This window comes from Musa acuminata, chromosome BXJ2-6 (assembly GCF_036884655.1).
Source record: "Musa acuminata AAA Group cultivar baxijiao chromosome BXJ2-6, Cavendish_Baxijiao_AAA, whole genome shotgun sequence".
In the NCBI taxonomy this organism is placed as follows: Eukaryota; Viridiplantae; Streptophyta; class Magnoliopsida; order Zingiberales; family Musaceae; genus Musa; species Musa acuminata.
In genome coordinates this window covers 32,191,950-32,210,363 of record NC_088343.1, presented here as the reverse complement: position 1 = coordinate 32,210,363, position 18,414 = coordinate 32,191,950, and the positions used below count along the sequence as shown (strand labels likewise).

Below are 18,414 nucleotides of genomic sequence, written 5' to 3'. Positions count from 1 at the left end.
CTAGGTAAAACATAATTTTTCATATACATAGTTTTCTGTTTTGTGGATTTTACACATCGCATGACGACAAATATAATTTATGAGAAATTTGGGGATTTTTATTTCTGTTCTTTCACTGCGCATATGATGTCACCTCTATATTTCCCTATAGATTCAATACCCGCTATAGTGTAAGTTGCTATGATAGACTAATACCGATACTCTCGCTATAGTGGTCGAATCAAGACCTACTATAGTGGAAGTCACTATGGCAATTTGATATCAATCCTCCTGCCCACACAATCGAGCCAGCAACCGCTATTGCAGACTTACACTCCCTCTCAAGCAATTAAGTACCTGCCCTAGAAGTGGAAGAAGGGGTAGGCCCAAAAGAAAGCCCAACCTCCTATATGGAAGGGGGAGGCAAAAATAGAGAAGGAAATCTCTCGAAGCAGAAGGGGGAGGTCAGAAAATGAGAAAAAATAAACTCCTGTGCGGAAGGGGGAGAATGAAGATAGAAAGGGAGGAAAAGAGAAAGGGGTCACTTAGGTCAACACCCATCTGAAAAGGTCATCTCAATAAGAAAGCATAGCTCACCCCGGAGGAGCTTCACGTCAACCACCATGGAGCCAATGACTATCACATCGCCATGCAGGAATGCAAGAAAAGTAACATCTTTCGAAACCTCCTTCAAAGCTTCGAAGAATGTCTTTCTAGGGGGACGAGTGATAGGGATGAACCCCGACACCTCCCAACTCCCCCTACCACATAAGCAACACTAAACGAAGGCTCGGAGCCACCTACTCCCTACAACCACCAACGGAATGTCATGTCACCTGCCTCGATTTCCCTAAGTGAGCCTGTAGGAACTACTCCTCACCGATCCCATAGCCGGGAAAATAAACCTAGCTCTACATTAATAGTCAACGGCATGGGCCGACTTCACCAGCTAGATGAATGCCGAGAGGATCACGCCTTGCCTGACCCGAAGAAGCAAAGAAACTCGACTAGAGGCGTCATCACAATAGTCCCCAAACATTGCCCTTGGGAGCATGCATCGATACGCCACCCACATTAAATGTTTCTACCATGCCGAGTAAGGGGAGCCTTGACGGAGGCCCATCTGCTCCTTCTAGTACCCAAGTATTAAAGTCGTGTCTCGGGCCAAGCCGGGGCAAACAAGCAGAAGCGACTATTTACTCTCTTAATTTATTACTGATACCCTTATGTTCCTCCCCCTTTATTTTCCTGACTTAAGCATCGGAGGGATCGAGCTAGGACACCCCGACACAGGCCTACTATGTAGGGTTATCGACGTAGCTCGAAGGTGTGACTAGAAAGCCACCCAGCAAAGGAGATGACCCAGCTTCCAAACTAAGCTTTGTCATTTGAAGACTGAGCCACTCTTAGCGTGTTGCCTCTTCCTACAATTTTCTTCGTCCTACCTATAACACTAGCTCTCCACGTCAACCAAAAAGAATAATCAAAAGGGACCTATGTTTTTAATAGATAATCAATCAAGTTGATTCATTAGTCGATGATCTCTGTGTTTTAACAAGTTCCTTACCAATTTATTCTGGATCGATAAGGAGAGTATAATTAGATTGAAAAGATTGGGAAGTTATTTGGAACCTCGATATTTTGATATTTATCTATCACGAGGTACTTTGATGAATGGAAACATTGATCATGGCTTCATAAGGGCAATGATTTAGATGTCCAATCCATCATGAGCTTAAAACTCTCAAGGCAAACTCCCTATGGCTCTTATGGAAGAATGGAAATGTGATTTTGCATAGTGATCAACCTCTCAATCTCCAAACTATTTGGTTCAAAATCCAAGCTTTGGCATATAAACATTACGGAGGGGAAGGGGGGAACGAACACCTGCTTCTTAACACAACTATTTCAATACATTAACATGTTCCCTCTCCTATTTATACAAATTGGTGCTCCTGATAAGGATACCGATCTTGGATCGATGCAAAGAATGGTTTACAAGCGAGAAACTTCGTAAGTAGGGCAAGAGCATATCGCTGCTACTGTTGCGATTGCTGTTGCTGTGAGGGCATAAGCATTCCCTTCGTTCTCCTTAAGTTCGCCCTTTGATACCATGATGAAAAGAATAAAAGATAAGAACAATTATTGAAGAAGCTTTAACAATTATTGAAGAAGCTTTAAATGCTTCAATACATTAACATGTTCCCTCTCCTATTTATACAAATTAGGAGAAAGGATTTCCCTCAACAGAATAGAGAATTTTTCTCAATAGAGAGATATCCTCGTAATCTCAGCATTCAATGTGTATTCCCGAATAATCTTATTTTTTAATTATTTAACCATTTCATTTTACCAAGTTCAACGTTAGCCAGATTAGTCAACATTTATATGTTTCGATGCAACAACAAGATGCATTCATTTAGTAGCCCCATCAACATCCCTTAGGAACTTAGAAATAATGCAGAGGACTGTTTTCTTTTCTTTTCTTTTGTTTTTGTTTTTTTTTTCTAACACAATACACTCTCACTTGCCTAGATTAGAAATCGAAACAAGTCAACGGTTTAACTATTCTAAATTAAAAAAGAATCAGATTCTGATGATTTGATTTCGATTCTTGAAATCGAGAATCGAAACTGAAACCAACAATCCAATTTAGTTCTGAACCAATCAGATAAAAAAAAGCCTAAATATCCTTGCAAATGATGAATCTCTTTCTAATAATTTAATAATCGATTAATTGAATGAGCATTTTGAAGAAAAAAAAATCAAAATAAATGATTTTATTTTGAAATTAGAATCAAAATAAATGATTTTATTTAAGACCATTAAAATCGCCGATTCCAAATCCAAGGGCACGGCTTCCCTTGACAACATGACAAGAATTTCTGATCATTCCTCTAGGTTTGAAGACAAAAGTAGTGATGATGTTGCTTGCGCTGTTTTTGTTTTTACCATCATATTAACAATGAAATGTAACGTCAAGAGCTAGCGGTACTCCATAATAAACCTCGCATAACTATCACAAGCTAAAGTGCTTGCACTAGCACATTGGTATTGCGATTTACATGTACAGGAGACACGCACGGACTCCAACGCTATCATCGGCTATTATTGTGGGTACGTAAAAGCCGAGAGGTGAAAATAGAAAGGATGGCTGTCTGCATTAGCTCGCATCTTTCAGCAAATATTTTCAGGTCTGCTACGCTTTCTCAGCTTGGGCGGCGGCATCGGCATTTCCTTCTTTGGCCTTCTTTGCTTCGTAGTCTTTTACTGCCGCCTTAATTGCATCTTCGGCAAGCATGCTGCAATGGAGCTTCACTGGGGGAAGCGAAAGATGCTTTGCGATTTCCCTGCAACATTCAGGAGGGTGTTATGGAGTTAGAAGGGAGATAAAAAATACAAACTGACCTATTGAAGAAGAAATTAAGTCTGGCATGAACAAAAAGTGTTGAGCTAGCAAATAACTGGAGGATGTTATGGAGTTAGAAGGCACGTATCATGCCCCTGAACAAAGAAAAGTGTTGAGCTAGCAAATAACAAGATCATTATTTTTTGGGTCTCCCAATGTATTTTGGACATCGGCTTCCTGATGCAAACCTTAATGCCAGTTACCTATGAACCAATTAACTAATTGAAATTAAGACTTTGGTGTCTGATAAACACTTGAATTGTTAACACATGAAAGCAATTAGGAAATAAAATAGACGACTGAGGGAGAGAGACAGATGGAGAATGACAGTGGGATGAGCAAAGAAAGGTTGAGGTGTAATGCCCAAACAATGGAGATAAAAGCCTACATATTGACAAAAGATGAGAAGACATTGGAGGATGGGAGCTTAACTTCCTGCAGAAAGGGCAGGGCCTAACAAGCAACTTGGATTGAGCTTACTTTTAGTAGATCGAAGAGTATTCTGAATCAACTCGACTCTACACACCACCCACGCACAATACCTAAGCAAACTAATCCAAGCCCAACTTGAACAATGTAGCCTTCAGCTTACTCTTTTTCTTTTTTTTTTTTAAATGTAGCCCTGAGCTTAGTTCACTAAACCCCATTACAAAGGATCACAAGTTTGTGTTCCAAGAATCCCAAGCTGACCCAGCTGTTCATTTTGAATGCTATAGTCAACCTTGGAAGGATGCCCAAAATTCACTATCTACTCTGACCATTTTGGCACAAACCAACGAGGAGACTTGCTTGCCATGTGATGGTGTGACGGTAGAACTAAAAGGAACATTAGTTAATTTGGTCTCTTATGCCAGCAAATAACCTGAAGTCATGTCAAAATGAAGCTCTCCCATGGCGGGAAATAACTTAACAGAGAATTATGAAACCTTACAGAAACGGCAAAACATAAATCAACATCCCCCAAAAAAAGCCCATCAAACCATTGTGAAGCTTCAACGTCAGCCTGAAAATTACCCTAATATATGATCAAAATAAAGAACAATATATTTAACTACACAACCAATCGGGAAAAAGTTATACAAAAAAAAAAAAAACCAATGAGCAGGAACTAGACAGCAACAAATAAAAAAGAATAATGAAATTCAACAAGTACAACGAGAGTTACAGATAAAAGAAAGAGCACATGGAAAAGGAGAGAGGGAAAAAATAATATTCAAAGACACCAAGTGTTATGGATATTAGATAAAGAAGGATGGAGATGAACAAAGAGGAGACAAAGTAACCTAGAATTCACTTCCATTGACAAAACTAGACTTACTCCATCTTGATTTCAGCCAAGAAAGAGAGATGGAAAATTTAACCATCCAATGGATTCCTAACAGATAACAGCTCTTTCCATCAAATAAGGAAAAAATCCTTTTCCATCTTGCTAATATATCCAGTTCATTTAGTTTATATTGAATTCTTGAAGTATTCTTAAATTGTTCATCACTATCCAATGAGCCTGACCTGAACTTGACCCACAGAGTAGCAATACTACAAAGCAAAAAGTATGAACCTATTGGTGAAGGTAACACCCCAACCCACCATGTGCTAATCTAGGCTTTTAAGTGTCTATACTTTGATGATACAGTTTGGATTTTTTTCTTAGAATCTGTTTGTAAGCATGACTTACCTTACTTTCAAGTTCAGCCAATAACCTATGTTGCTTTCATCTATTGTTAAATGACAATTCTATAACATACTTTAATTAACAGTTGCAAACAATTTGAAATAATCATGATGCTATAAAAGGTTCATAAATATGTTAGTAACCATAGAAGTTCTAAGAGAGCATCTAAGAGAGAACTCATTACAGTGACATCATAGCCAAGTGATTAACAACCATGTCAGTGACATAAATCAAGGGATGCAAACAGCAACATGTGCCAAGTTATTAGCTACTACATCCACAGCAAATTTAAACAACGATTTATGTACTTCAAACATATTTAAGCACATCATAGAAGGCAAAAAAGAGGAAAAATAAAAGGTTCAAGAAAGGGAGTAAATGAGAAATCAGGATTCAGAACCATAAATTTCAACATCAAGAGAAGGACAAAAGTAAGCAAAAAGTGAAAAGGATGAATCAATATTCAAGACCAGAGAACATCTATAACAGAAGAATGATAGAGGAAATAAACATGAACGATATAGTGGGAGGCACACACAGAGTTCAATTACATAAAAGAAACACAAGAAAGGAAATTTGCTTACGTGTTCTTAATGGATAGCACTTCTTCCATTTTCTTCCCTTTCACCCATTCAGTAGCTGAAACAAATGCAAAATTCAGCAATTTTAGAGAGAAATTTTAGTCAACAAACGTAAAGAATGCATAATTCAATAACTTTATGCTGGCAACAGAGAGGCTTAACTTGATAAAAAAAAAGTTGAAATGCCTGCGCTTGGCTTAGTACAAAACCACCCATTAAGCCACTTATCAAACAAAGAAAAAACAACTAATTTTTAAAGGAGTGAGTACTGTTTTTTAAATAGTACGTGCTCGAGTTTTCAGATAACTCATAAAGAATTTAAGATAACTTATTGAGGATCAGGAAAAAGGATTGATGTTTCATCACACAGAGCGTTGCTATCTTTTGGACACGGCATATAGCAACTGGCTCAGCAATCCTTGCTAACACAAGCTTCACCGAAATAAACTGCCCTAGAGAAACCAAACCACGCAACAAGTGTAATCCATTTCCACAAATTTGGACAATCAGATGATGCAGACAGGCCACACCATGCCATCAGATGCCATGACGGACCATAGAAGCCAGAACATGTCCAACCTGCTACTCTCTTTATTAGGACAAACCAGCAGAAGAAATACCATTTCTAACAAGCTGAAAACAGCAGGAACTCAGCGGAAGATGGAACTGACTCTTCAATTCCCAGCTTTTGAGGCCACAAAATTCTCAAAAACCAAATAACACTGTTGTTGTACCTACATGAATAAAGGAGCCATCCATCACCCATAACACGAACCTCAATTCCTCAATTACACATTTCATCCACCTTACCTAGTTCCCAAAAGACACTAAAAGCAAAAACACAGTCCAAATCCTTGAACTTTACCTCTTTGTATCGAGGGTTCCCAAAAAGAAGGAAAGTTCAAGTAGCTTTTAGTTCAATTAAACCGTTCTCCACAACCCCACAACCACATCAAACACAATTAAGGAAACAAAAACAACTTCCCCAAAACAATACTCCAGAAAAATTCATCAGAGTCTAAATTCAAGTCCACGAGGAGTACCTAATAATTCAAGAACAACAGCCAAATCGAAATTTGCAAACACAAGCAGTTCAATCAAGGGGAAATCAGTAAAGTAAGAGGGAATCGGGAGAGATGCGAAGGTGCCAACCGACAGATGAGGAGGCGATGGCGGAGCCGCAGCCGAAGGTCTTAAAGCAGGCGTCGACGATCTTCCCGGACTCCTCATCCACCCTGATCTGGAGCTTCATCACGTCGCCGCAGGCCGGCGCGCCCACAAGCCCCGTCCCCACCGACGGGTCGTTCTTGTCGAAGGACCCGACGTTCCGGGGGTTGTCGTAGTGGTCCACCACCCTCTCGTGGTAACCCCGCCCCGCCACGGCGGCGGCCGAGACCCGATGCCCTAACCCTAACAGCCTCTTCCCCGCAAAGCTTAGCATCTCGATTCCCTTCTCCCACCGGGCTTCTCGATCGCGATGGGTCTTCACTTGGTTTATTTATAGGTGGGGGACGAAGAGGGAAAAGGGGCGGTGAAGTAGATGACACAGAATCCGCTGAAAGTCTTAGAACAGTTGATAATATATATACCAATAATTGACAACCACGTAGATTCGTAGACAACACTAGGTGTTATTTATTGGACGCGTCGACAACTCATTGGTTATACTTATTTCGAGTTCTACAGCAAATCCTGTACTGCGACAGACGACACAGCGATCGGTCACCGGCATTGAAATTTTGCTTAAAAGCCCTTAGATTATAGTTTCTTTATTTAGCCCCTCTCCCCTCGTGTTAAGTCGTACAATTAATAAAAAGGATCTTATATGAAAAGGAAAATTAAAAAAATGTTTTTTAAATAACCTTTTTATTATTTTATTAAATATTTTTCTGAATGCATTCATTTTATTTGCTCCATCTGCATGCATAGCACACAGGGGCAAATACGTCATTTACAAATCTTAAAAGGATAGATGTGTAAAAGCATTGGTTATATAAATGGGAATGTCGAATCCTGGCTCGACCAGACCGAGTCGGACTGCTCTGGTGCGACACAATGATCGCTGCGTTGCTTCTCCGTCCAAACTCTAACCCTAGCTCGCGATTCTCCGGCATGGACGTCTCCCTCTACGGTCGACGGCGTCGCTTTTTCGTAAGAAATTCCCCCGTTTCTTGCTTCTTTTTCTTCTCTAGCAAGAAATGGGATTCCTTAGCTGGTGATTTCGTGCTTCGAGCCGCCGTTGAAGATCGCGGAGAATCCTAACGCGTCTTGAGGTCGAGGAACAAGCGCATGAAAACGTCGGATGATAATTCCTTAGCTGGTTAGATGTTTAATGTCATTTACAAGTATGTCATCCTTGTCTTGGTTTTGTCATGCTCGAAATCAGTAAGCTAAATTGCATCACATATGCCCAATGTTACAAGGCGCAAAACTTGGTTGGATTCCACTATATTGTATATCTGGCTGTTAATTTGGGAGAATGTGGAAAGAATGAGAACCCTGGAGTTTTTTTAAGCTATTTGGTGTTCAAACAAGATATTATATGATATTGGTTATGCTTTTGCAATTCGTTTGGATTCTGAACTAGTAATAACTATCCAATGAGTAAGATCTCTTGGTTGAAGACCAAAAAAGTATCCTAATTTATTCATGTTGATATTTGGTAGACTTGGAAGTTACAAAGCATTTAAGTAGCCACAGTTGTTATACTTCCAAGTCCTATTTAAATCTTAGTAGATAAGCTGCCGAGCAGCACTAAAATTCCTTCAAGTTGAAAACAGTGGAAGTCTTAAACAAATTCCTTTAAAATAGCATAGCCAAGAGAATCAGCAAAAACAAACATATAACTTGGTTCAATTTCAAACTCAAACAGGATATCGTTTTATAGATAGACTTGTAGGACCCTAATCTAGATTTTTAGGCTGCATCAAATCTGCACTTGATGCAGGACTATTCCGTAGAGTCCTAGCACTTTGATTATTTAAAAAAAAATATTTCAGCAGCCTGTAAATTAAAAGATTTAACGAACTCATGGAGACCCTGTCTTCTGCTTCAGATGTCAAAAACTTGCAACTTTTTTTGTAATATTTTTTCATATTTATTTGCACATTTAGAAGCTCAGGTAAAAAGTTCAGTTCCTCACTTCAGTACTTTATGGTGATCATGAGACTCTTATGACATGTATGCGTAATATATATAGCTCATCTATCTGTCGGAGCTATCAAATATTGCAGAAACCACAATTTCATTTCGCCTTTAGTGTAATGTGAGATCAAATCATCAAATCTTTAGATCTTTTCATTTTGGAGTTATGTTAATTCTTGTTGATCTATCATGGAAAGATTTGGCACGTTGTTTTTCATATGATGATAAATGTGTGTAAATCTCCAAATCACATTGCTGATTACTGAACCACCTGTTCATTCATTTTCTCCAAAGCACATAGCTGATTACACAACCTCTGGAACTTTCATTTCTGATTTGTTTGTTGCTTGGATAAGATTTTGCATGCCTTAGTATGTTTCCTACTGCCTTTATTGTCAAAACCCTTAATTTTAGCAGTCACAGAAATGTTCAGAAACAAAGGCTTAGTATGTATGTAATTTTTCAAATGGTTCTTATGTAATAATAAATAACTAGCAGGGCTGTTGCGTGCATCTCAAAATCCAAATCATATTGTACTAGTGATCCATATTCACTCCATTATGTGGGAACTGCTCTCAGCATGGCCTCTGTCCATGTATCAGTATATGCAGAGCACCAGTTCAGCGAGCAACATTGTATGTATAATCCCTTCATTAGGAAATTAATATAAACTCTTGTAATAATATGCTAACTGGACAATATAGATATTTACTTGTAATGGTGCGAAGGGGTCACAAGTATTAAACGACCACACATGTATGTGCACCAGTAATTCTTGACCATGGTGGTATCAGCATAAGTCACGGTCAGACAAGATGTGGTTGCTTGTTGGTTTTCCATTCTGCAAGCAGACAATTGGAGGAACAGTTGGGGTGTACAGTTCACCAAAGGCCTGCCAGCAGAATGGTTGATACATGTGATAATGCTCTTGTAGTGGTTCAAGCTGAATCTTGGTTAGGCTGATGTCTGAACATGGAGAGGCATCGCTGCAAGCAAAGTGCACTGGTTTAACTGTGTAGGTACCTCTGATATTCTCATATGCAATGCCTGACAGTGTCACTGCTGATGTCTGGTTCTTGCATGAGCTTCTGTCACAGTAAAATTGGTCTATGACAATTGGAGTTTGAACCTCTGATACTCCTATGTTTGAGAAAATTATGTTCTGGACAGAGCCTGATCCACCCTGGAATGATACAATATGTATGCAGATAACCATTAGTACATCCATGTAGCTTAAGGCCTGAAGAAAGTAGCTATTCTAAGAAGTGTATTGGTAGCATAAAGAATTTGGATTATTGTTGCTATCATGCTATGTCAACTGTAAATTCTTGACAGAAGAGAACAAGCCTTTTTTAAGAAGCCTATCTGACAAAATTTTGAAGTGTTTAAATAATCATAACTTTCCTGGAGCTGCTCGAGCATGTTACCTGCCAGGTCTTGATTCTGACACCGGTCATGGTGTTGTGCATATTGACATCCCTTACTGTTATGTTAGAAACACATGCTTTGGTGTTGTCTCTTCCAAGGCCTCCTATGCTGATTCCATGGCCGGGCCCACAGTCTACTCTGTGTATGTTAATGTTTGAGCACCCTGTTTGGATGGAGATGCAGTCATCACCTATATTATAAGAAACACAAAATCCATTACATTGGCAAAATGATTTACATTATTTATAAGTGCAGCATGATGTAAGTGCTAGATAATTTTGTTTATATGAATGGTAAACATAATGTACTTTCTTTCTCAATATTTCCTTTTCTCTTCTTGCAGGTGAAAGAGTGGGGAGAGGAAATGGTCTCCCACCAGTGGAAAAATCCTAATTCTTAGGTCATTATTGTATATTAAATAAACATCTAGAAAGATGATGCCTAACAGCATGAGGAGTGATGATGCCTAACAGCATGAGGAGTTGCAAAAAACCTGAGCTGTTATTAGAACAGGGAAGGACTAAAATTGTTCGAAAAAAAAATGAAGCCAATTTGATCTATGATCTCATATTCTTATGAGAGCGAACAGTTGCCAGAATAATTATTCTGTATGTCATCAGAAAGGAACTCCTTGAACAAGCTAGTCGACCATACCGCAGCTCATGTTGGTATGATGTATCATAACATCTCGAGAATTTTGAAGATGTATTCCATCTGTGTTGAGGCTGCTGCCTGGTGAAGCAATTGTCATATTGAAGACCTGGACAGCTTCACAATTATCAAACTTGAGGTGGCACTGTTGACTATTCTGGATTGTGATGCCAGTTACTGTCACATTGTAACTCCCATAGAACCTCAAAGCCTGCAAAACAGGATTAGATAAGAACACGGATTCAAAATGTTATTCATATTGTCTTGGGCATTGCTTATTTTGTGGCAGCAAGGTAAAGAATAGAATCTTACAGTTGGCTTGATCTGCGGCAGATTTTTACTGAGCTCCTCATTTATCTGTCAAAGATTTCATCATTAGGAATGGAAATCCAGTATGAGTGCACTATGATTCTTTTAACCATAGTAATATCTGATGAATATGAGAGTTATTGCTAGAATGAGATTCGATTGTGAAAACACCGGAGGATGAAAGTGGGGAGTTCTAGTTCAATATTTAGTGTCACTATAATTATTTCTTAAGCTGACAGGAATTCTTGAAACAGAAAATGAACATGGATCAGCTTTTTCCCATGATTAATGGATAAGAAATCATGAGATTGGTAGCAGAATTGGATAATGTTTCCATAATTTCAGGGAGATCTACTTATATATTTATGATGGAGGTCGATGGTCATGAGGCTTACCGGATCAACATCAGACTCGGCATTTGTCCACCAGACACTGCCTCGCCCTTCAATTACTCCACTGCCTTGAATTGTTATTCCTCTAAGCTTTGTGAATTCAATCCACCACAGTAGCCCAGATCCCCAGTATCTGGCATCAGTTGGAGCAATAATCATCCCATCCAGCTGCAAGAGAGTGTGTGCAATTCTTCAGGATACAGTTCATTGTCTGCTTCATGTGTGTTACATTTTCTACGGAATGATTTTTTTCTTCTTTTTTTAGTTAAATATTTTTGTTGGAGAAAAGGGTAAACTCGATTAAACTTTTTTGTGTTGTTTTGCTTCTATAACAGGTAGCTTATGTTGCAGTGGTGGTTTTATGGCTCACAAACTGATCAGCTCCTATATCTGAATGTGATTACAATCTGACTCCGGACATGAGGTTTAGGGTCTGGAAACCTATGTATCAAATCTTTCAAGTGGTGGTCAGGCACAACCTGTGCAAATTAATACAGATACATATGCTTGGACTCTATCTGAATGCAATGGCAATCTGACTCTGGACATGTAAATTTGGGTCCTGATATCTGTGTTTCAGATCTTTCGAGTTGTGGTCGGGCACAACCTAGACCAACATACTGGAACATGATCAAACCCAATTGCCACCCTTAGCAAAAGAATATATTGTAGCCAACTGTTTCTAGCAAAACCATTGTGTTTCTGTGCTGAAAATTTGTGTTTCTATAGCTGAGTTTTGAGGTTACCTGGAAAACTATGTTGGGTTGACAATAAGGTCCAGAGAAGGAGATGGGCCCCACAAGGAACTCATATTCTTCAGGAACAACCATAGTTGATCCTCCCACCTTGCAAGCGGCAGCCCATGCAGCCTGGAAAGCCTGCATTAGCAGTTCATGATGTCAGATCCATGAGCATCAACTCCTTGCCCACCAGGTATTCTGTTTACAAGCTGGATCTAGATAGCATTAGAAGAAGTACACATAAGTCTATACACCAACTTCCATAACTCAGCTGTTTGTTTTAGTTCTCCAACGATCACATAAGAAATTTTAGTAGGTGAAAGAAACAAAAAAGAATTAAGGAAAAAACAGTTTTGTTCCTGATGATTTGATTATGGTGTTATTGTCTCTCTTCAACCAAAGAAAACTAGGAATGCAGAATGAACCATGTAGTTGAAGATGGAGATGTGTTTAATGCATTAAAACAGAGCAATGGTGGGTTCGTAATGAGTGGTAACATGGATTAGTTTCAGTAAGCAGTAACAAGGATCAGAGGAGAAGGCAACAATGGCTACCTTTGTGTCATCTGTGACACCGTCTCCCTTGGCTCCGAAATCAAGCACGTCGAACGTGGCTGCTGCCTTCGTCGTATACCCTGTTTTCGGCGGCGGGCTTGGCTTGGGGCTCGGAGCGGGACTCTGGTGACCTCCTCCTCCACCGCCATGGCTGTGGCCACCACCATGCTTTCCTCTTCCCTTCTTTTTGGCCAAGGAGGAATAAGAAGGCTTCTTCAGACTCCAATGTTTTCCTTTCCTCCCCTCACAGCCATCAAAGTTCGAGCACACCAGAAGAAGGACAAGGAGGAGCAACCCAAAGCATGTCAGCCTACATCCAGCCATCTGAGAGAGGGGAGACAACAAGTGGTGAGAAGAGGGAGGAGGGAAGGCTGGTTTAAATAGCCACAAGCCCCTGCTCTCTCTCTCTCTCTCTCACCACCCCCCTCCCACCCACTGCCTGCACAAACCAATAGAGAGAGCCTGATAATTGCAAGGAATGTAAAATGTCCTACTCAAAACTTTTTCTTCTTTGTCATCACCAGTCACATTCTTGTCTTCCAACCTTGTGCACTAATAATTTTTCTCTTTTTTTTTTTTTTTTTGCGCCCAGGGGGAATCATCCACACATCTTGTGACAATCCGTAGGGATAACTCTATCCTATCAGCCTCTGCAAACATGCACAGCATCACAGTGAAGAGATGTTTAGGATGCAACATGAGGTGTGTGTGGGAGTGCTTTTTGCTGTATTCATAAGTATTTTAATTATGGTACGTAGGTTGTAGTTTGCGGATGCAAAAGCCAAAGGGGGGCACGTGAAGGGGTCGAAGAGGGGCAGTGACAGTAGCAGCTCCTCCTGATCACATGCAGCCGGTCACGGGCGGGAGTATACTGCTTTGTCCACTATGGGAGGCAACTGCCAGATAGAGAAGAGGAGCAAAACAAGAGGGAGAAGGGGCCCCTGCCTTAATGTTACCTATCATTCCTCCAACCATGGTACCACCAAAGGTCAGTATTCCATTTCTTCCATTCGACAAATATAGCATCATCCATTGGTGAGTGATCTCAAGAGCAAACTTGTCTTGGCCATTTGATTCTGGTTAGAGCAGTAGATTTATGCTGAATGATTGAGGGTAGATGAGCATTTTGAAACCATCTGTTGTTGAAATAGAATCAGCATTGGATTAAGCAGATCATGAGGAGCATTTGTCATATAATAACCATGACAAATAATTGTCTTCGGTGGTCCTATTCTTTGCATAGCCATTATTAGTAAATTGCCAAAGGATGACAAATGGTCTTTCAAAAGCTCTCCACGAGTTTAAAGGGTTTCTGAGCTGGTTGAAATTTCTGATCTGGATCAGCTTTTTTGTTAATTTGCTATGTTCCATTCTGAGATTTCATAAATGCATGTCAAACTGTCATTTTGGCGTTGTACATTTTTATCTATGCACAAATTATAATACAATATGTGTGCCCCTCACATGCTGATCACCATTACCACCATGCTTACATTTCTACAAATAGTAGCCTGTAACACGACCAACAAAATTCTTGTGAGCTGAATGAAGCTACTAAGATTCCAAATAGATCATATATTGCTAACCAATAACTCTTGCATTCCCCTGGAATGAGATCTAGACGAGGGCCAATTTATATCAGCATCTAGTGCTGATTAAATTGTTCTTCCATGGTACAGTAAAAAAGAATGGATTGAAGTGTCAATTTAACATATGCATATGAAGTTCTACACTCAGAAGAACCTCTCAATGTTAGTTCAATCAATATAACACAATGTACCCTGAAGCGGTTACAACCCTTCCAAGTACAATCTCCATTCTTCTAGTGTATTAGATTTAACATATACATCGCACTGTGAAGTCTTGGGGGGACCCTGACAGAGGAAATAAAAGTTGGGACCTAGAGACTAGTACTAATCATTGAACTGCCCTCACAAGGAAGTTAAAAGTGTTACAGGTTTATGCCCTTTTGTTTTGCTTTTCAAGTTCACATATCAATTAGTGGTAACTTTTTATTTTTTTTCTAAATGAGAAGAAAATATAGCTAAGTTATATTCTGACTCATGCCTGAAATTCCTCTGGGGCATTTGAATGTTATCATTATGATAAAACTAATAAATGTGGACTTGGTTTCTCATAATTTTTATTCGCATAGTTTAGCTCAGTTATTATGTAATAGGAATTTCAAAATTGTACCTAGTGTTTAAGAGTTATATTGGCTTTAGATTAAGATTAGCATATTTGCAATGCTCACATATATACTGGAACTTTGAGGCCATTCATTTCTTTGTTAATAGGCAAACATGAAAAAGTTCATTTCCAAACTTATTATTTATCTCCAGTCATGCCCAAGACTCCTGTAATCTGAGATACAGCTCAAGAGAAATCAAGATTCCTAGTGAAGAAATATAATCGTGACAATTCAGCATAAATCCAGAGATGACAGTGACAAAAATGCAACATCCTGGGTCCTCGGTGAGATTAAAAGAAAAAAAAGAAAACCAGATCACTTAGAATAATGTGATATGATAGTAGTATACAAATGGTCTTTCCTCTTGTACTTTGAGAAATCATTAGAAGGAGATGGTACCAAAATTAGTTCCAAAGGACCATCTGTGTTTGATCTCCATTTGTATTGCTGAAGTATAATTTCAAACATGCATCGCTCAACAATCTTGTGAACTTATAAAGGATTTAACTTCTGCTGAAACTGACAGTGTGTTTTCTGATTCATAGTCTGATTCACTGCGCTACAAATTCCATTTAAGACCGGAGGAGATGATGCTGGCCGCCATGAATGCACATGATTTGGAGCCGTCTTCTGGTGCTGTGGAGCTCGTGAATTCTGCTGGTCTCGTGAATCTGCATGCATTAAAGTAAGTCTTTCAAGGTTTGTTTATGCTGCAACTTCCCCTCATGTCTCTATTTGTTGGCTTTTCTCTTCCTTCGATATCTGTTCAAGGGTGATAACAACAGTAGAAAATGCAAACTGGAGCAGAGTGGCTTTGGTGCAACTCGAACTCAAGGAGAGCAAACATATATAGAATTCATCAGGCTTTACTAAAACCAAGACACTTTATTGTACATTTGCTGCAACTTGAACCATCTAAACTACATTTTTTTTTTTCTGCAACTTGTGTGATTGAGGATATCCAAACTTACATTTCGGAAACTAAAAAAAAAAATTCAAAAGGTAGATGCTTGAAATTAAAAATTAAGGAACAAAAACACTTTTATTTGTGAAAGAAAAAACTAGAGGCACATTTTATGAGCACAATTAGCTCCGATATCTTTGGTGGTTTATTATTATTGCTCATGGTGATCAATACATTAGCATACCGACACTGGTAATAAGATTTCAATCTGAGCCAAGGTTCTATGGGGACTCATGTCCACGTAGTGTAAGATAAAAGAGAAGAGGTTGGTATTGGATGAAGACAAAATTGGTTGCCTAGTTTTGCAAGCCAATAATGACATGTTGGTCTTTCTACATCGTAATTCACTCCGTTATATTTGGTCTATACTCAATAAACAACAGCCTATGGCTCTTATTATTACTATAGGAGACATGAACATGACAATAGGTGCAGGTAAGGTCACAAGACACAATTCATGATTTCCGGGCATGCACACCGTGGAGGACTATTGTCACCATCACCAATCGGCTTAGATTGTGCTTGAGATGAAGACTAAAGCCATTGCTATGGTCAGGATAAAACTTTTCTTCTATCTGATCCAAACATTACTCATTAAGATATTAAATTTAATAATAAAAGATGAAGACGAAATTTCCGTGTTTACTATCTATCAATAATAGTTAGTTAAAATATTTATCAATTAAAAAGTTTTGAATCCTTAACTTTTTTGATTTAGTAGATTATTAGACTAATGCTTTAGGTATAAATAAAAAGTCGAATCACAGTGAAACTTGGTCAGGAATCATCATTCATGGTTAAATATCGATAATTTTTTTATTGTAAATTTTGATTTTTTTTTTATCCTGATATGACTGATGGAGATATTAAATTCATTTTTTTTTTTCTACAAATGATAAGCAGTGAATAATGATATCCTTCAAAATCGACTCTAATCTTAGTGAAACTTGATCACGAATCATCATCACCATTCATGCTGGTTTGATATAAATACTTTAAGTTGGTTATTCTTAGTTCTATTTCAATTTTGATCTCACATGATTCTTGTTCTCGGCAAATCAATCCTTATCTATCCTTGTGTTAATTAAAAAAAAAAAAAACAGAAGAGCATCAAGGAGTAATCATTCATGGAGAATGGCTGGTTTTGTATGTAAACAAAATAATTAATAGAGTTCGGTAGGTAGTTTGTAGTACTCGCCAAAGCAACTCTATACTTCTCCGACTCCAACAATGAAGCTTAATTCATGGCTTCCTTCGCTCCTCCAACTCACATGCCGCTGCTTGAGAACATAAGGCATCCACCAACAGTTGCACTTTTCCCCCCAAACCCCTAAACATCGTGAACAAGAAGAGCCAAGAGGCACAGATCATTCCAGAATTCCCCCCAGGGAATACCACCTTAGCCAGGTTAAAAGGGTGTTCTTCCCTGGTGGCGTCATGGATTCTGGGACACAAGCTTGGTTGTCCCCACGCCGCTGGCGTTGGACATGAACTGGTGGTGGCCTCCTCGCCTTCGCCTGCAGTCACGGGCGGCTGGTTTGAGCGGGCGAGAAGGCAGCAGAGCCTGTTGCTTCGTGGCCGCCCATGGTGTCTACCGCTTCCAGTGACGCTGCTGCCACGTACACTGCACGGTGGGGTCCGCCCGGTTGGTGTACTGCATGCACGTGAGCTTGGGGCTTGGTTTGTTCATACTGTGGACTCTGGTGTGACCAATCGTTTCTTGATGTTGTCATTATAGCTTGGAGTTATGGAGAACATTTGTGTGACCATTATAATCTATCGATGGTTTGATTGATAAATATAGATATTGTTAAGAAAATGTAGTATGTATGAGGCGTGAAGGAGGGTGGAGTTTGCGTACCTCACTCATTAGGTGACCATATGGGAGTGGATGGAGCTCATCAGATCCGTCTGACCGTTTTCGATTGACACAACATGAACCAATTAGGTGACGAGCTCATCAACAAGATCTATCACGCTCTAGCATAGTGTAATAAAGGGCACGAGGCCAATCCTCGGAAAGAATTCCCGGTGCAAAATCAAGGGAGGCATCGACGAAAGTCACCCGATCATCTTTCTCCAGTACTCAAGTCAGTGGCTGCTGGGTTATAACAAACAGAGTCGTGCGAGTTGGACGAGGAGAGGGTGAAGGGATCTCCCTATCTTCCTTTCTCGGTGGTGCTCTCCTCTGGAACAGGGGAATGAGTCGATGGACTAGTGATTCAAGCGGGCTATCTTTTATCAATAGCTTTGCGGTGCCAGAGACTGTCCCATCTTGGCTTAGAGCAACCACAGTGGCAAAGTAGAACCGTGACCAGAAAATGATAGCTAACCTCCTTTGGGGTCTTGAACCAGAACGACGGGGTTTCATCGTATTACTAGAAATCAAGCCTCATGGGG

The 18,414-nt window shown here is 39.5% G+C and overlaps 2 protein-coding genes and 2 long non-coding RNA genes across 7 annotated transcripts; 2 read left to right on the top strand and 2 right to left on the bottom strand.

Annotated features, from left to right (window-relative positions):
- Positions 1-2,971: 2,971 nt before the first annotated feature.
- LOC135615268 (iron-sulfur cluster assembly protein 1-like) lies at positions 2,972-7,117 on the bottom strand. The gene is made up of 3 exons (XM_065113527.1): positions 6,794-7,117; positions 5,645-5,699; positions 2,972-3,329 (listed from the first exon to the last, which is right to left on the bottom strand). The coding sequence occupies exons 1-3, from the start codon at positions 7,080-7,082 to the stop codon at positions 3,179-3,181; spliced, it is 495 nt and encodes a 164-aa protein (XP_064969599.1). The 5' UTR covers positions 7,083-7,117; the 3' UTR covers positions 2,972-3,178.
- Positions 7,118-7,659: 542 nt separating this feature from the next.
- LOC135615266 (uncharacterized) lies at positions 7,660-12,318 on the top strand. Of its 2 annotated transcripts, none has more exons than XR_010487945.1 (3): positions 7,660-7,961; positions 10,557-11,785; positions 11,901-12,318. It is a non-coding gene; the product is annotated as an uncharacterized LOC135615266 (long non-coding RNA). The 2 variants fall into 2 exon arrangements; XR_010487946.1 differs by having other exon boundaries at positions 7,660-7,986.
- LOC135615265 (polygalacturonase At1g48100-like) lies at positions 9,439-13,183 on the bottom strand. 3 transcript variants are annotated; one of them, XM_065113523.1, is made up of 7 exons: positions 12,860-13,183; positions 12,312-12,443; positions 11,569-11,733; positions 11,177-11,221; positions 10,868-11,075; positions 10,213-10,403; positions 9,439-9,968 (listed from the first exon to the last, which is right to left on the bottom strand). In XM_065113523.1, exons 1-7 carry the CDS (start codon positions 13,181-13,183, stop codon positions 9,576-9,578), a joined length of 1,458 nt encoding a protein of 485 aa, XP_064969595.1. In that variant the 3' UTR covers positions 9,439-9,575. The 3 variants fall into 3 exon arrangements, with proteins under 3 accessions (XP_064969595.1, XP_064969596.1, XP_064969598.1); XM_065113524.1 differs by having other exon boundaries at positions 10,213-10,376; XM_065113526.1 differs by lacking the exon at positions 12,312-12,443.
- Positions 13,184-13,209: 26 nt separating this feature from the next.
- On the top strand, positions 13,210-15,994 carry LOC135615267 (uncharacterized). Its single transcript, XR_010487947.1, has 3 exons — positions 13,210-13,339; positions 13,452-13,847; positions 15,596-15,994. It is a non-coding gene; the product is annotated as an uncharacterized LOC135615267 (long non-coding RNA).
- Positions 15,995-18,414: the final 2,420 nt, after the last annotated feature.